Source organism: Benincasa hispida, chromosome 6 (genome assembly GCF_027475165.1).
Source record: "Benincasa hispida cultivar pf3 chromosome 6, pf3_genome.v1.1, whole genome shotgun sequence".
In the NCBI taxonomy this organism is placed as follows: domain Eukaryota; kingdom Viridiplantae; phylum Streptophyta; class Magnoliopsida; order Cucurbitales; family Cucurbitaceae; genus Benincasa; species Benincasa hispida.
The window spans coordinates 4,473,445-4,491,517 of NC_143483.1; the positions used below are offsets into that span (position 1 = coordinate 4,473,445).

General features: G+C 30.5%; 1 protein-coding gene and 1 long non-coding RNA gene across 3 annotated transcripts; one reads left to right on the top strand and one right to left on the bottom strand.

The window, feature by feature from the left end:
- The first annotated feature begins 401 nt into the window (after window positions 1–401).
- Window positions 402–17,623, top strand: LOC120079337 (protein DETOXIFICATION 8-like). 2 transcript variants are annotated; one of them, XM_039033497.2, is made up of 7 exons: window positions 402–698; window positions 13,690–14,234; window positions 14,326–14,412; window positions 14,514–14,570; window positions 15,993–16,231; window positions 16,304–16,509; window positions 17,461–17,623. In XM_039033497.2, exons 1-7 carry the CDS (start codon window positions 477–479, stop codon window positions 17,500–17,502), a joined length of 1,398 nt encoding a protein of 465 aa, XP_038889425.1. In that variant the 5' UTR covers window positions 402–476; the 3' UTR covers window positions 17,503–17,623. The 2 variants fall into 2 exon arrangements, with proteins under 2 accessions (XP_038889425.1, XP_038889426.1); XM_039033498.2 differs by lacking the exon at window positions 402–698 and adding an exon at window positions 11,830–12,198.
- Window positions 10,761–11,466, bottom strand: LOC150035359 (uncharacterized). The gene is made up of 2 exons (XR_016530345.1): window positions 11,264–11,466; window positions 10,761–11,121 (listed from the first exon to the last, which is right to left on the bottom strand). It is a non-coding gene; the product is annotated as an uncharacterized LOC150035359 (long non-coding RNA).
- Window positions 17,624–18,073: the final 450 nt, after the last annotated feature.

Consider the following 18,073-nt stretch of genomic DNA (forward strand, 5'->3'; position numbering starts at 1 on the left):
ATGGGTCAATATATTCATCGTCAATTGGTTTTGAGATTAAATCTTATGTTATTTAATATAAATTCGAAGTCCATGAAGTCTAAATGAGTATTTGGTCCTATTGATCAACCAGTTTTACAGGAATATTAGAATCTTTATATGATAGATGATGTTATGTAATATATACATATATGTACTATAATTGAACCTTAAATTTCCATAAATGAAAAGTAGAGTTACAAACAAAATGCTTCCAAATTTAAAGATTTAGTAGTATCAATGTTCCTAACAACCATCTTTACTTGCATTATTACCATGAGGTTTAGTGGAAGAGAGGATTCATTAAAGTTGTGGTCCCTAAATTCAATGCTTTCATGTGTCAGATTCCAAATATATATACAGAATCCTATCTTAAACTGCCATTTATATATATATTTTTAAGAGATAGAGGAGTGTTTGATTGAAGGGTAAGTAAGGGAAAAAGTGGTTAAAGATCAATGTGTTTGTTTGGAGAGAAAATGAGAGAAAATTGGTGGGTTTATAGAAAAGAGCTGAAGAAAGTGAGCTTCATAGCAGCTCCAATGGCTGCCAGCACAATTTTGCAATATGGAATGCAAATTGTTTCAGTGATGATGGTTGGACATCTTGGAGATGAGCTCTTGCTTTCTGGAGTTTCCATTGCTTCATCTTTCATCAATGTCACTGGATGTAGTGTTCTTGTAAGTCATTTTCTTTCTATAGGCTTTCTTAGTTCATCTCATTTTAAATGTGTGACAAACAATTCAATTGGAGCATAACCCTAACCAGCTTGAAAATCCTAAGTGCATTTGGAATTGGAAACCCTTTTCGGCATGCAAACTCCTTATTTATTAAACATTTAAACTCCAAACCGATATGATTTTAACCGTAAGGATTGAGTTAGGTTAGACACAAATTTCCTTAGATATAAAAACTCTTGACACAGAATAATTTTTTTGACTAAAAAGTTTTAACACTCCATAAAATAGGATGATCAGTCTTATTTTGAATGTACTTAACTTTGCAACTCAACAAATGAATTGTAAAATTTAAAAAGTTCTGTGGTGGTTAAACTTGAAAGAAGCACATTCTACCTTGTCTTACCACTAAAATGAGAGGCTTATTGAGCCGACACTGTTGAGCTAACCCTCACCTATGCAAATTTAAGGAGAATCATGAATAAACAAGAGTTCATAGTTAGCTCAGGACTAAGGTCAAGTTACCTAGGTCATCGCTTTGAAATAGTCAGTCTTAAATAGTAAACAACGTTTATAAAGTAAGAGTGACTTATTTCTTGGTCCGGTCTTATACAAACTCATTGCATATGACATCTCTACTCACATGTCTCCACATGAATGATTCAGGATCACATCATTTGTACTAAATACAATGTGGACCGCATCTGATAATATTTCCAGAATAAGGTGTCCAACCTTATTCGTATGCTATAGACCATTTTGGCTATCTACTCGAACTTGATCCATTCTTATGTTTCCACATAAAGTCCAAGTACTCATGTAATGGTCATAGACCTTAGCTTATTGGATTTAGTTTTTACAAGTGTAATTTACATATTCAATAACAACTTTATTGAATAAACCTCAATAACATCTTTATTGCAAATAGAATATGTTTAATTTTACAAACTGCGAGTTTTATGACATATAACCCAACAAAAGCAACTCCTATGAAAACAAATGCTTTCTATGAACTCATTGAATCTTCTGTACCAACATGTAGGAGACTACTTACGTTCATAGATATACGTGTTTAGTAGACATAATAGGTCTTCTTTCCTTTTTGAACGATGTATATAATGTCTCATCTAGATGCACATGTGGAAAGGTTGTCTTGACATCTAGTTGATTCAATTCCAAGTAATTCAAAACAACCACTAGTAGTAGAAATCTGATAGAGGTTTGTTTGACCATTGGTGAGAATATTTTCTAGTAATCAATACCCTGCCTTTGTGTGAAGCCTCCAGCTGCTAATCTACCTTTATATCTACGATTCTATACATATGGAATTCTCTCTTTTAGTTTGCAAATCTATTTAGATGCAATTGGTTTTGCATCCTTTAAATAGAAGAGCTTGAGACCAAGTTTAATTCACATTCAGTGACACTCTTCATTCAAAACTTCAATCCATAGTTTAGTGATAGCTTATAGAAATACAAGCTATTGCAACCTTTTACTTAGACATATGAGGATTGATGAGCAGAACATGCGTTAATATTGCTAAGAATTCATGTGGAATAATGAACTTGCGTTGATCAACACTAAAATCCCCGCTAACCCTATATCATGTGTTATCTTATGTCAAAATTTCTATTTTGTATTTATCGCAAGAATCTGATGGAAGTAAGAGATTGCCTACATCTAGCCACCCATCTCTTTTCTAACCTCAGTATTGTATTACATTTTGGCTTAAGACAGTAATACATTTGGTAATCAATGTATCTATTTAATTCCTTCAATACCATTTTCATCATTTTCTTATACTTTATCATCTTTTTCTTTCACTGCAATAAGTTAAGTGCAGATTGCAAAAGCTATCGCACTTAATCATGTGGCATAGAGATATAATGCATGTAGCAAACCACTGAGAAGTGTGCGTTGCGCGAGTATAGTGAGTCAATCCTGTTTTCTTAGTGCGAGGCTATCGCAATGCTTGTCTATGAACAGAGTAGCTATAACTAACTACCCGAGAGGGTAAGTAGTGAAACTCACTAAGCAAAGTAACCAGTGTTACTAGAGATAGGAGTAAGTAACCTTATGCTCAAAGGAACCATGCGTTATAGAGATATAAAGCATATGGTTGACCACCGAGAGGTGTACGATGCGTTAGTGTGGCGAGCTGGGCTTATCCTTGGTGATATCTCCTCCACAACTCTACTTCTCCATGTATCTCCTTACGCATTAATAGTTGCCGCATCTCTGCCGATTCTCATATTCAAACTTCAATTGTTCAGTCTGTTTAGCTAGGAATAGGAGTAGCATATAGTTAATCAGCTTCTTTCTTTTAATTTTTATTCTCAGCCTCAAACACATTACTTTACAATCATCTTTAGTTGCAAGTCTCCATGTTCAACCTAGGATCATCCTGACAAACTTGTGATCTCATTATACTTGGCGAGAGAGCAAGAAAACTTGTGACAGAAGCGTATGATCATCGCATACACGATTAATGCATTTTGCATATTCGTCAGACCAACGTATGATTATCGCATAACCATCAACACATATTGATTAACGCAAACAAATTATTTTTCCTAACATTTAGCATCAGAACTACTTATAACTTCCTCAACAGTGAATGGTTATTCATCAGTAGGGGCTACTCTAGAATTTAAAATGAGATTCAAACAGTTTATTTTTTAGTACATAGTAGGAAGCACTATAATTCTTCTTTGTCTATCTCTAGCTAAAAAGTATTGACTCAAATCAAGTTGAGTTATAAAATCATCTTGCTCCCTTATTTCTTAATTTACTTCTTTTAATTCTCTTTGAGATATAAAGTTTGTAGGAAGGTTATCAGACTTCTCCACCTCAATTCTAATAGGAATGTTTCTATACAGTTCCTAATTTATCTATTTTTCTTTGAAAGTTACATCTCTGATGATTGTAAATTACCTGTTCTAAATAGGATGCCATATCGTGAAACCTTTAACTCATGATACATCTAGTTTCTCTAGCTTTAAGTTTTCCTTGATTTTGGTGTACACGCGCGCGTACACACACACACACATCCAACATATCCAAACATCCTTAGATTATCTAAAGGTTGAGAGGATAACTAAACCATTTTCTCTTAGAAGTTAAGTAGTCAAGAGAAATGTAGGGAAATCTATTTAAGGTTTATATTGTATAAGATGAAGATTTAACCCAATATTTCTCATTAAGAATAGCATCTGACAATTAGCACTCATCCTTTCCATGAGTGTTCTATTTAACTATTATGCAACCCTATTTTGTTGTGGCGTGAACCTTACTATTTTATGTCTTGTAATGTCATTCTCTCTACAAATTTTTTGTTGAACTCTTTACCATATTCTAAGTTATTATATGGTCTTAGGTACTTTATTTCCTTAATGGTTTGTTTTTCCACCATCAATTTTCACTCTTTAAACTTTTCAAACATTTGATCTTTAGATTTAAGGAAATAGACCCTACTTTTTATGAAGAAATTATCAGTTAAGGATAATGAGTACCTTGATCCATTTAGACTTGGAGTTAAGGCTGACCCATATAAGTTTGAAATAGATGTAGTCTAGAATTTCTTTAATGGTACGTTAAAGCTTTAGTGACGTTGTGTATTGAAGTGCTCACAAAATGTAATTGTTCATTGATGTCTTGAGGTAGAATGCTTTATTTAGATAAAACTTGCAGTCCCTTAGTACTGATGTGTTGGAGTCTTTTATGTCAAATATCAGCCTTTACCAAAGTTAATTTAGTTACTATAAATATTGTATTAACACTCTACTATATTAACAACAAAAAGATCATTTATCTTTTCTCCAAGCAAAGCCACTTTAGAGTTTTTAATAACCTCAAAAGTTTTTCCTTTACCCTAATTCAGTGGAGTCATGTATTCCTAAAGAAATCAAGTTTCTCTTTCAAAGAGGTATATGTGTCACATTGATAATGAATTCATGAGTACAAGGATAATGTAAATGAACTAAAAAGACAAAGATGAACAAAAACAATAGCATAAAAATTGGAAAAAGAAATTCCTTAACCTTGTGACAATCTCTCACTACCTATGGGTGTTCTCTTAGCTCAATTTCACCTGTTTTAACGGTAATCTAATGTGTAAAAGTTGAACTAACAACCTTAACTTAAGAGGAACAACTACAATACATAGAAGAAAAGAAAGAAAATAAAGAAAATAAAAAGAAAATGCTCAAACTGAGGGTTGAACCTCTCTCACCCTAACCCTGGAAAGAAAAGAACTATTTATAGGGATTGCGAGAGTATCGCGATGCTCTTAGGATAAACCTCAAGCTTGCTGGAACGATGCTTTACGCTCTTCCTCCACCAGCGTTGATATTGTCACAACGTTGCATGATAATGTTGCACGCTGCACTACTATCTTGGAGTGTTTCTTCTCAGCACTGCCCCGCATTGCAACGTTGTCCTTTAAGGACAAATTGGTCATTTTTCATCCACTTGAACTTTGATGCTCCATTTGATCCATGAATCCTCCGTTAAGCTCCAAAATGCACCTAAGACATTCTAACGACCTCTCAAACTCAATTACTTGTATTGAAGCACACATAAACATAAAATTTCTAAGAACTAACATAATTTAGATTGGAAAATATAGCTTTTTCAAGGAGTTATCACTCGTGTTTTGCCTCACCATGACCATTTATTTCTCATAATTAATAATAAAAGCTCGGAAGAAAATTAACCTCTCATCTATTAAAAAATATGATAAATCATATAATAGAATGTAGTAATTTTTAGCACCACAAAATTACACATATGCATCCCATAATATAATAAATTTGAGAGGCAATGAGAACAAATAACTAAAAAATAAGGGTAAAGATGACCTCTCTATCTAATTTCACTTTAGGGTTGAAAAAGTTGAGATTGAATTCCCATTTAGCAAGATAAAAAAGCAGATAGTCTCCACATAGCTCATAAATAAGTGAACCTATTGCTTGCTAAGATCTATCTTTAGCACGATCTTGTATACAAATAGTCTCATTTGACTCTTTCATATGTTTTATTCTCATATCAAATCTCACGACTGCACTTTCCATCCCTCCCTTTCGTTTTGAATGCGCTCAAACCTAATTATTGGTATCATCATAGGTGAGACATCTAGGCACAAAAAGTGATTGTTCTACTAATCAAATAACTTTATCCAACAACGATTTCAATTGATTTTCTGTGGTCTTCACAATGATCTTGTAAAACCTAGGTCAGTTCGGTTTGGTTTGGGTCAGTTTTTATTCAAATTAAAAAAGAATCGAACCAAACCGATCGGTTCGATACGATTCTCATTTTCCCCGACCAAACCCACTTAAAATAAGAATTAGAGTTTCTGCCTTCCAACTTCTTTTAGTTGCCACATCCCTCTCGTTATCTCTTCCCCTCTCTCTCTCACGCCACCCTCTCTCTTCTACATTCTCTCTTACATCCCTCTCTCTCTCGTATCCCTCTCTCTCATCTACGCTTTTTCTCACATCTCCCTCTCTCTCTAAAAAAAAGAAGAAGAAGATCAAGGAGTAGTTTACCACAGACAAAGAAGAATAAGAGTAGAGATGTTGTTGGATCTAAGATTCGATTTTTTTTTTTTTAATTCGATGAAGATTTTTTTTTATTCGAGATATTGTTGGATCTTTCCTCTCTCTCTTCCAATGTCGCTTTGGTGCTTTCATATTTTTTTAGTTCTATCATATCCACATTTATTTTTTTATTTTGAATATGAGATTGAGATAGATTCACATAAGCTGAGATTGACCCGAACATGACCGATCCAAATCCAATTATACCGGTTCGGACTAGTTCGTACGAAAATCGAATTGGATCAGGTCGAGTCGATTTGACTGGATCAGATTGGTCTCGTCTGTATGAAAATCGAACTAGGTAGGGTCGAATGGATTTTGAAGAAAACCCGACCCAAACCGACCAATTTGCACCCCTAGTAAAAACATTACACAAACTAATAAGTTGAATAGTCCACAACGGCCGGAGTCCCTTATGCTTTGATACAAGAGTCACCATGTAAATTTCATTCAATCCATGAACCAAGACGTTTTCATAAGCACGCTAAGGAAAATTTTAATTGTATCATCTCCAACCGGATGTAAGTCAATGCTTTTGATAAAATAGTACAACTATTCCATTAAGATTTAGGGCCTTCATGGTAGATTTTCCAAAAGCACATTCATTGTTATTATGAAATTATCTTATTTATAAACGAAAATATCTTTATTAACCTTTTAAATGTCATGTTTTTTAAAATATTACGTCATAAGTAGAGTTGGAAGATTGAAATTTATGATGTTGGCCATTTATTACATGTGATTGGCTCATGAATTTAGATAAAGATGGCAACCAGACTTTAATTTGCATGAAAAGATGTAATAACTTTTAACTTTTTCTTGATGTTCTTTTGGAAATATTTATTGATTTGTTTGGTAATAGTTTGGTTTTTAGTTTTTTAGTTTTTAAAAATTGAGCCTACAAATTATTGAAGAAATTGGCACAAAAAGAAGATGTTAGAAAAATTGGCACAAAAAGGAGCAGAAACAATCACTCAAAAAAGAAACTTTTATTAAGAATGTATAAAGATGAATACTTTTGAACAATTTTTCACTCTTTCAATACACACTCACTCGCTTTTCTTCCTCCATAGTTATCTAATTTTAGCTTTTCTTTATTTCTTCCTTTCTTTCTTTGCATTACAAATGAGGACATATTTCCTATTTATAGGTGTGAGATCATTGGAGCCCAAGTAAAAAGGTCTCTCTAGGTTCTTCTTGGATTCTACCAATAATTCTCGATATTTCTTAGATTATCTTTATCTAAAGGAAGTCTAAAATTCCTTGAACTTAAAGAATAGCTAGAATATTTCTAGATCTTTTCTTTTGAGATATTTATTTTACACACTACAACATGATTTTAGAAAAAATCTAATTTACATATTTGTGTCATATGGTAGATACTTCAGAAACCTTCTAGAATAGTTTGTGTTACTATCTATTTTAACACAAACTCTTCTCCACCTCTAAATCTCTTATTCTGTTATCTACTTTCTATCCCTTTTTAAAAAACCAAGTCAAGTTTTGAAAACTAAAAAAATTAGGCCCAGTTTGGTACATTTTGTTTTTTGTTTTTGATTTCGAAAATTAAGCTTATGGATACCACTTCCATCTCTAAGTTTCTTCCTTTATTATCTACTTTTCACCAATGGTTTAAAAAACTAAGCCAAATTTTGATAACTAAAAAAAGTAGCTTTCAAAAGTTGTTTTTATTATTGGAATTTAGCTAAGAATTCAATTATTGTACTTAACAAATATCTAAACAATTATAAGAAATGTGAATGATATATGTTTAATTTTAAATAACAAAAATGAAAAACTAAATAGTTAACAAACGCGACCTTAATTTTTTAAAACTTGTTTTTGTTTTTAAAATTTAGCAAACAGTTAGACTCTTTTACGTAAGAAATATAAAAATAACTATAAGAATTCCATTATATAAAATAGGAGTTAAAAAGTTTCTTTCTTATAAAGGAATATCAAGCTTTCTTGTAAGAAGAAATTGTCTCTATTCTTCTCTCACACACTTTGTTTGCTTGTTAGAGATTTTGAGATTGGTTTGGCAACTATGGGTCCCACTTAGTTTTAGCCCAAAGAAACTTAGCTATCAAGTAAAACCAATGGCTCCAAATTGTCCCGAAAGATCTAATGACTCTAATTGCCCTTGATCAATGGGAAAGATCTACGGACAATAAATTGATCTTAGAGAAAGTGTAAGATCTAATAGCCCAAAATTCTCTCTAAGAAATTTCTTGAATAATAAGGAAATTTCATGATAAATGAAGATTATCTAACAGTATATCCCTTGCAAATCATATGGCTTTGTAGGAAGTCACTTTAGTTTTTAACCTACTTTTTCTTTTAAGATTTTTAGAAGAAAAGTTGATAAAATGATATTGTCCATCTCAACAAACTTTATCAATAAAATATGAGAAAATATAACAAAAAGTAAAGGAAAAAAAGGTGTAGTCAGACTGGAACCCTTTTTATGTGTAGTTTGATTACTACCAATAAAAATGTGTCACGTGATACTTTTGCTTTTATTTAAAAAAAATAATATTTTTAATATAGAAACTAAAAAGAAATATAATACAAAGTTTAAAATGTAATTGAAACTTTCTAAACATTTGCTTCAAAAAATAAAAATAAAAGAGAGAGAGAGAGAGAGTTTTTAAAATTAAGAGATTAAATTTATTACTCAATGAATGTTTTATATATAAATTCTTATTTTCATAATATATTTAGAAATATGTTCACAAGTAGGAATTATCTCTACTTTTAAATTTTAGTCTCCTTTAGTTTACTTCTTTCTGTTGGATGTCATAATCCGGCTTTTTTGACCTCAATATGAATAATTGTAAGCCTTCACGCTTCATACTAATCAACTTTACAAAAAAAAAAAGATGCACTTTTGGTCCAAATTTAGGATAATCTTTATTCCGCTCCTAAAGTTTCTAAAAAAACACTTTAATTCCTAAGATTTGGAAAATAATTTTAAAAGTATCTGAGTTAGTCTTACGGTTAGTTGACTAATAGAAAGAGATGTGACATATTAAGATGACAAATTTTAAAAGGTAATATTCCGATACACTAATCTTTATGTATTCTCTCTCATTACTCATATAAAAAAAGAATTAAAATGTTTCAAAAAGAAATAAGAAAAATTTGTCTTTTGACAAATTATGATTGAGCCATGGGATGCAAGCAGCTAAGTATTTTTCAATTTTTACTAAGGTACTCATTTTTATTAATTTTTTTTTTTTTTTTTTATATATTAATGGGATTATTTTTTCTTCTCTTTGTTTTCCCATCCTCCTTTCTCCCTCAAAATGAGCTCTTTGTAGAAACCTCTCTTCTCTACATTTTTAAAGAAGCAAAGCTCATTTTTCTACCTAACTAACTAAAAATACAAACATCTCTATATTCAGCCATGATTGATAGAGTGCTAGATGATATGGTATTAAATTTACCTTCATCTATCAAGTTAAGTTTTTGGATTAATAAGTGATTTAAAATGGTACCAGAGCAAGTGGTCTAGGGAGGTCCCGTGTTCAAATCCTTGTAATGTTGTTTCCTCTCCAATTAATATTAATTTTCACTTGTTGGGTATTCTTCATATTTCAATCCCACAAGTAACGGAGACCGTTAGATGATATGATATTAAATTTCTCATTACTCATCCGCTTAAATTTTTAGGTCAATTAATGATTTAAGAGATAGATGTTGAACAAATAGAAGGAGAAGAAAACGGGTTGAGAACTCGAGGCTTTCGGAGCTAAGAGGGTTTACATATTTGGCATTTGTTTTCTTCGAATAATTGATCAATGTGTTATGTCATTTTTTCGGACAAATTAACTTAAAACCCTTTAAGGGCATTTTCCAAACTTCAAAAACTAGAGTGTCCCATATGAAATTTTAGAGAACAAATAGATACTAACAAAAAATTTATAGACTAAAAAGTATTTTGTCTAAAAAAATAACAAACCTACTTGACCAAAAAAACCTAAAAAATTAATTGATATTATCAATTTTCAAATTCATTCTTAATTACAACGTGACTCAAAAGTAATTAGATATCTAAAATAATAATTGATATTAAAAGGTAGAAGCTTGGCGTTTTGGTTTAAACTAGGTAGTTTCTGTACTTTTAGTTTTATTTTATCTTGATCCTATCATTTTAATTTCTTATTATGTAATTTTTGTACTTTTCAAAGCGTGTACTTTTGAAAATTTGCAATTTTGATTATTATTTACAAAATTTTAACACAATTGTTATACCCAAAGAAAATCCCTTCATGTACAAATTTATTTCTACATTGAAAGAAATCTAGTGAATATCGTATCATGCTAAACTTTTAAAAAAAGGAAGAATAAAAAATAAGAAAACGAAAGAACCAAAATGGTCCATAATGGTCTCTTTGTAAAAGTAAACCAAAATGAACAATGTTTCAAAAGCAAAGGAATTAAAATAAACACTAATGTTGAAAGTATCGAATCAAAATGAATATTCTTAATTGTGGAAACTGGTATTTGACTGAATAAATTCTTATATTAACTTAGATTTACATACGGATTTTATAGAAAGGAAGATAGCCAAATTTCCTAATTATAACCTAAATATATGCATAATACATAAATCAATACCTAAACATCTCAACACTCTCCTTCAAACTCAAACTCAAGGTGATAGAAGCAACTGAGTTAAACAACTGGATAGAAACTGAAGAAGCAATTCTGAATCAAAACACGGTAGATCTGGACGGGAAGCAGAAAACCCATGAAGAACTGGAATGAACTTCTATGCTAGAAACGGGAACTCACGAAGCTTCTAGGTTGGAAACAGAGACCTTCATAAAACCCACGAACTTCTGAGTTGAAAACAGAAATCTACGAAAATATCTAAAGATAAAACGAAATAGACTCTGGAAAATCGGAAAACTAAACAAAGACTGAAATCGATAAAAGAATCAACTAAGAACCAAATTGAACCTGGGCTGACTAAATGAAACCAAACCAAGTTGATTGAACTAATCGGTCCATCTGAATCATTTGGAGTAGGGGCGAGCATCGAATGGGTTTTGTTTTGCGGCAGATCTGGGCGAGCATCAAGTTCTTCATAGTGGCGGAGTTCTAGACCGAAAATTTGACCAATCTACATTACTGGAACAGTTGGAGATTCACGTCTAGAGAATCTTAACAACAAAATTGGAATGAATCAGAAATGGATTAGTGCGTAGATTTACCTATGTCGATGGATCGTCGACAAAGGCAGAAACCGAACAACAACGACGATTGAAAAAATAGAAAACTGTAGAGATTGGACTCTGATAAATAACAAAATTTTCTAATTATAGCCTAAATATATGCATAATACATAAATCAAGCCTAAATATCTCAACATTAATTATCAAAATTGATATTATGAAAGTATATAAAGATTGTAAACAACAAATTAAAATAATATTAAAGCAATTTTTTTTTTTTTAATGAAAGATTCGTACCAATGATTTTTTTATGGATTGTAATATCTCTTTGAAGTAATTGAAGCATAATTTAGATTCCAAAGCACTATGGGATAAGGGAGTGGGACCAAGGTTCAGTTAGTGCAGTAAATAGAAAAATGAATGTAGCTTTATCTTGTAGTTTGAAAGTTGTATCATAAATAATGTTCTTTATTTAAGGGAAGTTTGGGAGGAGAAATTAAAAACAAAAAGGGGGAAAAAATGAGAGAAAAATGGAGAATTTATACAAAGGAGGTGAAGAAGGTGAGCTTGTTAGGAGCTCCCATAATCACATCCCTTGTTCTTCAGTACCTTTTGCAGGTCGTCACCGTCATTGTCGTCGGCCATCTCGGCGACGAGCTTTTGCTTTCTGGAGTCTCCATTGCCGTTTCCTTTGTTCGGGTTACTGGCTTTAGCCTCCTTGTAATCTCTTCATTCCTACTCATTTCCTTATTCTCTTATACGTTCTTGGCTTCTTTTGATGTGACCGTTTGATAATATTATCGTTTTTGATTTCCTACTTCCATATGCTTCCATATATATATATATATATATATTTTTTTTTAATGTTTGATAATCATCCCTTCCTCTTCTAGATAAGATATGTTTTTGAAGATTTTCTTTTTAATTTTTTTGTTTTTAAAATTTCTGTTTGTTTTTTTCTATATCATTTCTCAATTATGTTTTCATCTTATCTTAAGAGAAATATCTTTTAGAAACTATTAATTCTTGTTTTTTTTTTTTTAGTTTTCATAACTTAATTTAATTTTCAATGAAATAGTTATCTTTTTTTTTTTTCCTTTTTTCAAATTTTGTATAATTATGTGGTTAACCACGTATATTTCTCTCCCTTCCTCTCTTTCTTTTCTCTCTTTCTCATAATTATTTTTAAGATCAATTAAAAATATTTAATAATTATCAAAATGAATATAGCTCAATTAAAAATCAAAGGTTCGATTTTCCACTCTACATATTATAGAAAAGAAAAATCAATACATTCTTTATCTATTTTATTTTCTATTATCTCTCCTTTCATTTTTTATTATTTTTCTTTTTCTTTCTTTTCACCAATGTGCCATGGAATTAATTCTGAACCTACTAGTTCCAACACACAAGTTGCTATGCCTCATCTTTCCACACCCCATCGCCATGCCACCAAATTTAATGGGATCATATATTTTATAACTTTCTTGCATTTTGAATGCGATATCTATAAAAAGTCCAATCATGCAAAAACAACTATATTTTTTTAAATAAATTTTAAGTTTATTTTATAATTGTAAATTTTTTTTAAAAAGATAATATTAATAAAAAAAATGACAATTTTAGAACTAAATTAAGCATAACTCAATTATCATAATGTTGATAAAAAAAAAAAAAGAGACAATTAGGAAAAAGAAAAAAAAATAATGTTCATCACTAAATTAAATAAATGTAGATGTGCTCGATACTAACCTAAATATTTCCTTGCATACAAAAATACATATCGATAGCATGTTGCGCAATCAATTAATGATAAAAAAAACAAAACATATTTCTACATTATGGGCCACACATTATCAAAAAAGAAAAAAAATAAATAAAGAAACAAAAAAACACAAGTGTTATCGTCCCCTTTGTTTCTAATATAATTAGTAAAGTAAGTTTTGAAAGAACTAAATTTAAGATTTATCGAAAATGTGTATGTGGACTAAAATTGGATAATTGGAAATATAAAATCTAAAATTGAATAAATTTTAAATTACAAGGACTAAAATAGTATTTTAATTAATCATCATTTATTTATATTCTCTTATAATCTTGTGGTGGAGAGTTTTGAATAATTTTAATTGGGATAATATTAATTACTATGTTATATGATGTAAAATTATTGTATGTTGATATTAAACTGTGGCTGCTTTGTGTTGTTGGTAGCTAGGAATGGCTGGAGCTTTAGAAACTCTATGTGGACAAGCATATGGGGCAGAGCAATATCATAAGCTTGGAATTTATACTTATAGTTGCATGATTTCACTTCTTTTGGTCTGTTTTCCAATCTCTATTTTGTGGTTCTTCACTGACAAATTACTCATTTTGATTGGCCAAGACCCTTCAATTTCTTCTGTGGCAAGAAATTACTCAGTTTTTCTCATTCCAAATCTCTTTGCTTATGCAATTCTTCAATCTCTTGTGCGCTATCTCCTCACTCAAAGCTTGATCCTTCCTTTGCTCTTTTGCTCTTTTCTCACACTCTCTTTGCATATTCCCATTTGTTGGCTTCTTGTCCTTCATTTCAAGTTCAAGGTTATGGGAGCTGCTTTGGCTCTTGGTATATCTTATTGGCTCAATGCTGTTTTGCTTGCCCTCTATATCTTCTTCTCTCCTTCTTGTAACAAGACTCGGGCTCCGTTCTCGACTGAAGCCATCTCGAGCATCCCCAAGTTCTTTCGGCTTGCCATCCCTTCTGCTTTGATGGTTTGGTAAGTGATCCAGATGAAATTTGATTTGATTTGATTTGATTTGATTTAAACTCTTTTTTTTTTGTTGTTGTTGTTTGTGTGTGTTTTGCAGCCTTGAGTGGTGGTCTTATGAGGTTATTCTTTTGCTTTCTGGGCTTTTGCCAAATCCTAAAGTGGAGGCCTCTGTGCTTTCTATATGGTACTATTTATGCATTTTAATTATGTTAATGGTTTAGAACTCTTTTTATAAGATCATAAGACTAAAGTCTTTTTAACTCTTTTTGAATGGTATTTGGGCAGTTTCTCAATCACTTATTTGCATTATTTCATACCATATGGATTGGGGGCCACAGTAAGGTGAGTTCCAATTATTTATTTTTGTTTTTATTCCAAACATATTTGTATGTCGGATTGTTTTCATATATAGAAAAATAAACTAAGATATTTACAAAATATAACGAAATTTCAGAATCTATCGATGATAGATATTGATAGACACTAATGACCTTCTATCAGTGTCTATAAGTTAGTGTTTATCAGTGACATTGACATACAATAATAGAAGTCTACTAGTGTCTATCATCGATAGATTATTAAAATTTTACTATATTTTGTAAATATTTTCAATATTTTTATCATTTAAAATAATTTCCCTTTCTATGCCTCCTAAACATGATAATATCTACACTTAATGAAAAAGAAGTTAGATGGGTAAAAAAAAAAAAATAACAAAATAGGACCACTTGTAAATTTAGTTCCTATGATTAATTTGTATTAGAATTTAGTCTCTATGATTTAATAAAAACTTTATAAATGGTTCATTTGGTACGGACTTTTTATAAAGATTATTGTATCAAACTAAACAAACTATTTAGGAAGGTTTTATCAAACCATTTAGAGACTAAATTCTAGTTCTTAATTATAATCCTAGAGACTATATTTTAACTTTCTATAAATTAGGATCAAATTTATAATATAACTTAAAAAAAAAAAAAAAAGGTCTTAAATCAACAAGAAAGTACTCAAATTATAAACTACAAGAATGATCATGTAAACCCAACTTAAAAATAAGAGTTTCACTAAAGGGTATCAAATTCTCTATAATTATTGAAATTTACAAAGTTCATCCTCCATCATTTGGTTTTTTATTTTTAGTTTTTGAAATTTAAGTACGTACCTCTTCCACTTCTAGATTTCTTGTTTTGTTATCTACTTTCTACTCCATGTTTTAAAAATCAAACCAAATTTTGAAAATTAAAAAACGTAACTTTTAGGCATCCATTGATAACCATTTGGTTTTTTGCTTTTGTTTTTGAAAAACAAGCTTATTTCATCCACATTTCTTATAATGATTTGCATATTTCTTAATTACAATAGTTGAATTCTTAGCCAAATTCCAAAAACAAAAACAAATTTTTGAAAATTACTTTTTTTTAATTCTCAAAATTTGGCTCGGATTTTTTAAACCAATTGGTGAAAGTAGATAACAAAAAAAGAAATCTAAAAGTGGAAATAGTGTCCATAGACTTAATTTAAAAAAAAAAAAAAAAAATAGTTTCCAAACGGGACCTTAAAAACTTGTTTTTGTTTTTAGATTTTGGTTAAGTGGCAATTAAATATAGAAATGTAGGTTTAATTTTAAAAAATCAAAAACAAAAAATGAAACGGTTAATAATAAGGTGCGAATGATTTGTGACATTGTACAACAATATATGTTTATACACTGTATAGATATTGAATGATTTGTTAATGGTGAAATGTAAATATATATGTATATAGCACAAGGGTTTCAAATGAACTAGGAGCTGGAAATCCAGAGAGAGCTAAAGTAGCAGTAAAGGTAGTGGGAGTTGTTGGAATGATAGAATCAATGATTGTGAGTGTAACTCTGTTTGGGTGTCATAAAATCTTGGGATATGCATTCACAAATGACACCCAAATTGCCAACCAAATTGCTTCCATGTGGCCTTTGATTTGCCTTTCCATTCTCATTGATACTTTCCTTGGTGTCCTTTCTGGTAATGTGTCTTAACCTACCTTGTTATTAATATCCTATATATGTGTGTATGTTAATAATTTAGATTGAATAGGTGTTGCAAGAGGAAGTGGATGGCAGAATATAGGGGCATATGTCAATTTGGGATCATATTACATAGTTGGGATTCCAATGGCAGTTGTTTTGGCTTTTGTTGTGCATTTAAGAGTCAAAGGGCTTTGGATTGGTTTGGTTTCAGGAGCAACACTTCAAACCTTTCTTTTTGCTCTCATTACCACTTTCACTAATTGGCATAAACAGGTTCCCTCTCCACCTCTCTATCTTTTTCTTTTTTTTTTATTCCTTTTGGTTTATATACTTTTAAGTCCCTTCATTTTCCTTTTCCTTTTATTTTTAAGGGATCAAAATTTCTCTCTTTTAAAAACTTAAGGTCCGAAATGAACCAAAGTTGAAAAATATAAGTAGCAAAACTGTTACGTAATCGACAAATAAAGAATATAGAAAACATAAAGTATGGATAATCGACACATAAATTTACATGATTCGCTACAATGTGTTAGCTACATCCATGAAACAGAGAGATAACAATTTTATCAAAGAGAATCTTACAAAATATAGAACAAATGGCGACTCTACGATTAGAGAGTTTATGTAACGACCCAAGTTCAGGAGGGATACATGAATGAACCAATATTACATCTGAATGAGAGGGATCCTAAGGACATGAAAGTATGGTTAAAAAAGGCTTTAAATAATTGAAAGTTACCACCCATACCAACAAGGTGCACTTTCCTTTTCTGTGGCTCAATCATAAGAACTCTAAAATTAAACGTACTTAGCTTGAAGTAATCTTATGTTGGGTGACCTCCTGGTAATTTTCTGCATCACCCATGTAGGAGAACAGGGGGAATATTTTGAAGTAAATGGACAATTAACATTTTGAAAGTATATGGGTCAAAATGAATCAATTTTATAATGTTTTAACTATCAATGTACAGTTATTATGGACTTGTATCAGTTAAAGCTTAAAACTACAATGGTATCAATTTAAACACTAAATATCTTTAATTAGTGAATTGATTTAGGTCCTTTTATAAGATTTCCATAATATTAGAGAAAGTTTGATTGTCAATAGTCATTAATTTTGATTAATATGAGTTGTTTTTTTAACTTCTTATCTTGGCTAATCAAATGATAATTGTAGGCCCATTGTTGTTTTAATGCTTCTATAAATTTGTATGGACCATGCAGGCCTTAAAAGCGAGAGAAAGGGTACTTGAAGGAAATAACTAAAATTTCTCCCCCAAGATATGATAGTTTGATTCAATTGTAAATTCATCAATTATGTGGTTTGAGTAATTATCATCCATATTTAATTTATTTAGAATCAAATTAAACAAAATTTAAGATTGAATCTCGTTCTCCACGAAATCTTCTTCACTATGATTTGAAAACACGGAAGAAAAAATCACAAGAAATTAGAAAAGGAGAGGTCTTAGAGAGAATTCTCCAATTTTCTAAAGTGGAATTGTATTGAATATGTTCATGGTTCAATTTGAATGTTCTATTTATACATAAATATGTTAAATATTTATAGTAATTACATACCTAGATTCAAACGTATTGTAATATTCTAATATATTAGAATATATATTAAACATATTTCAATCTTATTCAACTATTTCAAATTCTTGTACTTTGCTTGAATCTCATTCAAATTGTATATATTTTTCGTTTAATTAATACATAAATATTTATCAAATACTATAAATATGTATATTTTTTTATTTTATACTTGGTATATGGATGTGTACCTTTCAAATTCCAAGTCAATTTTCTTGTTTACATTTGTTATACAAAATAT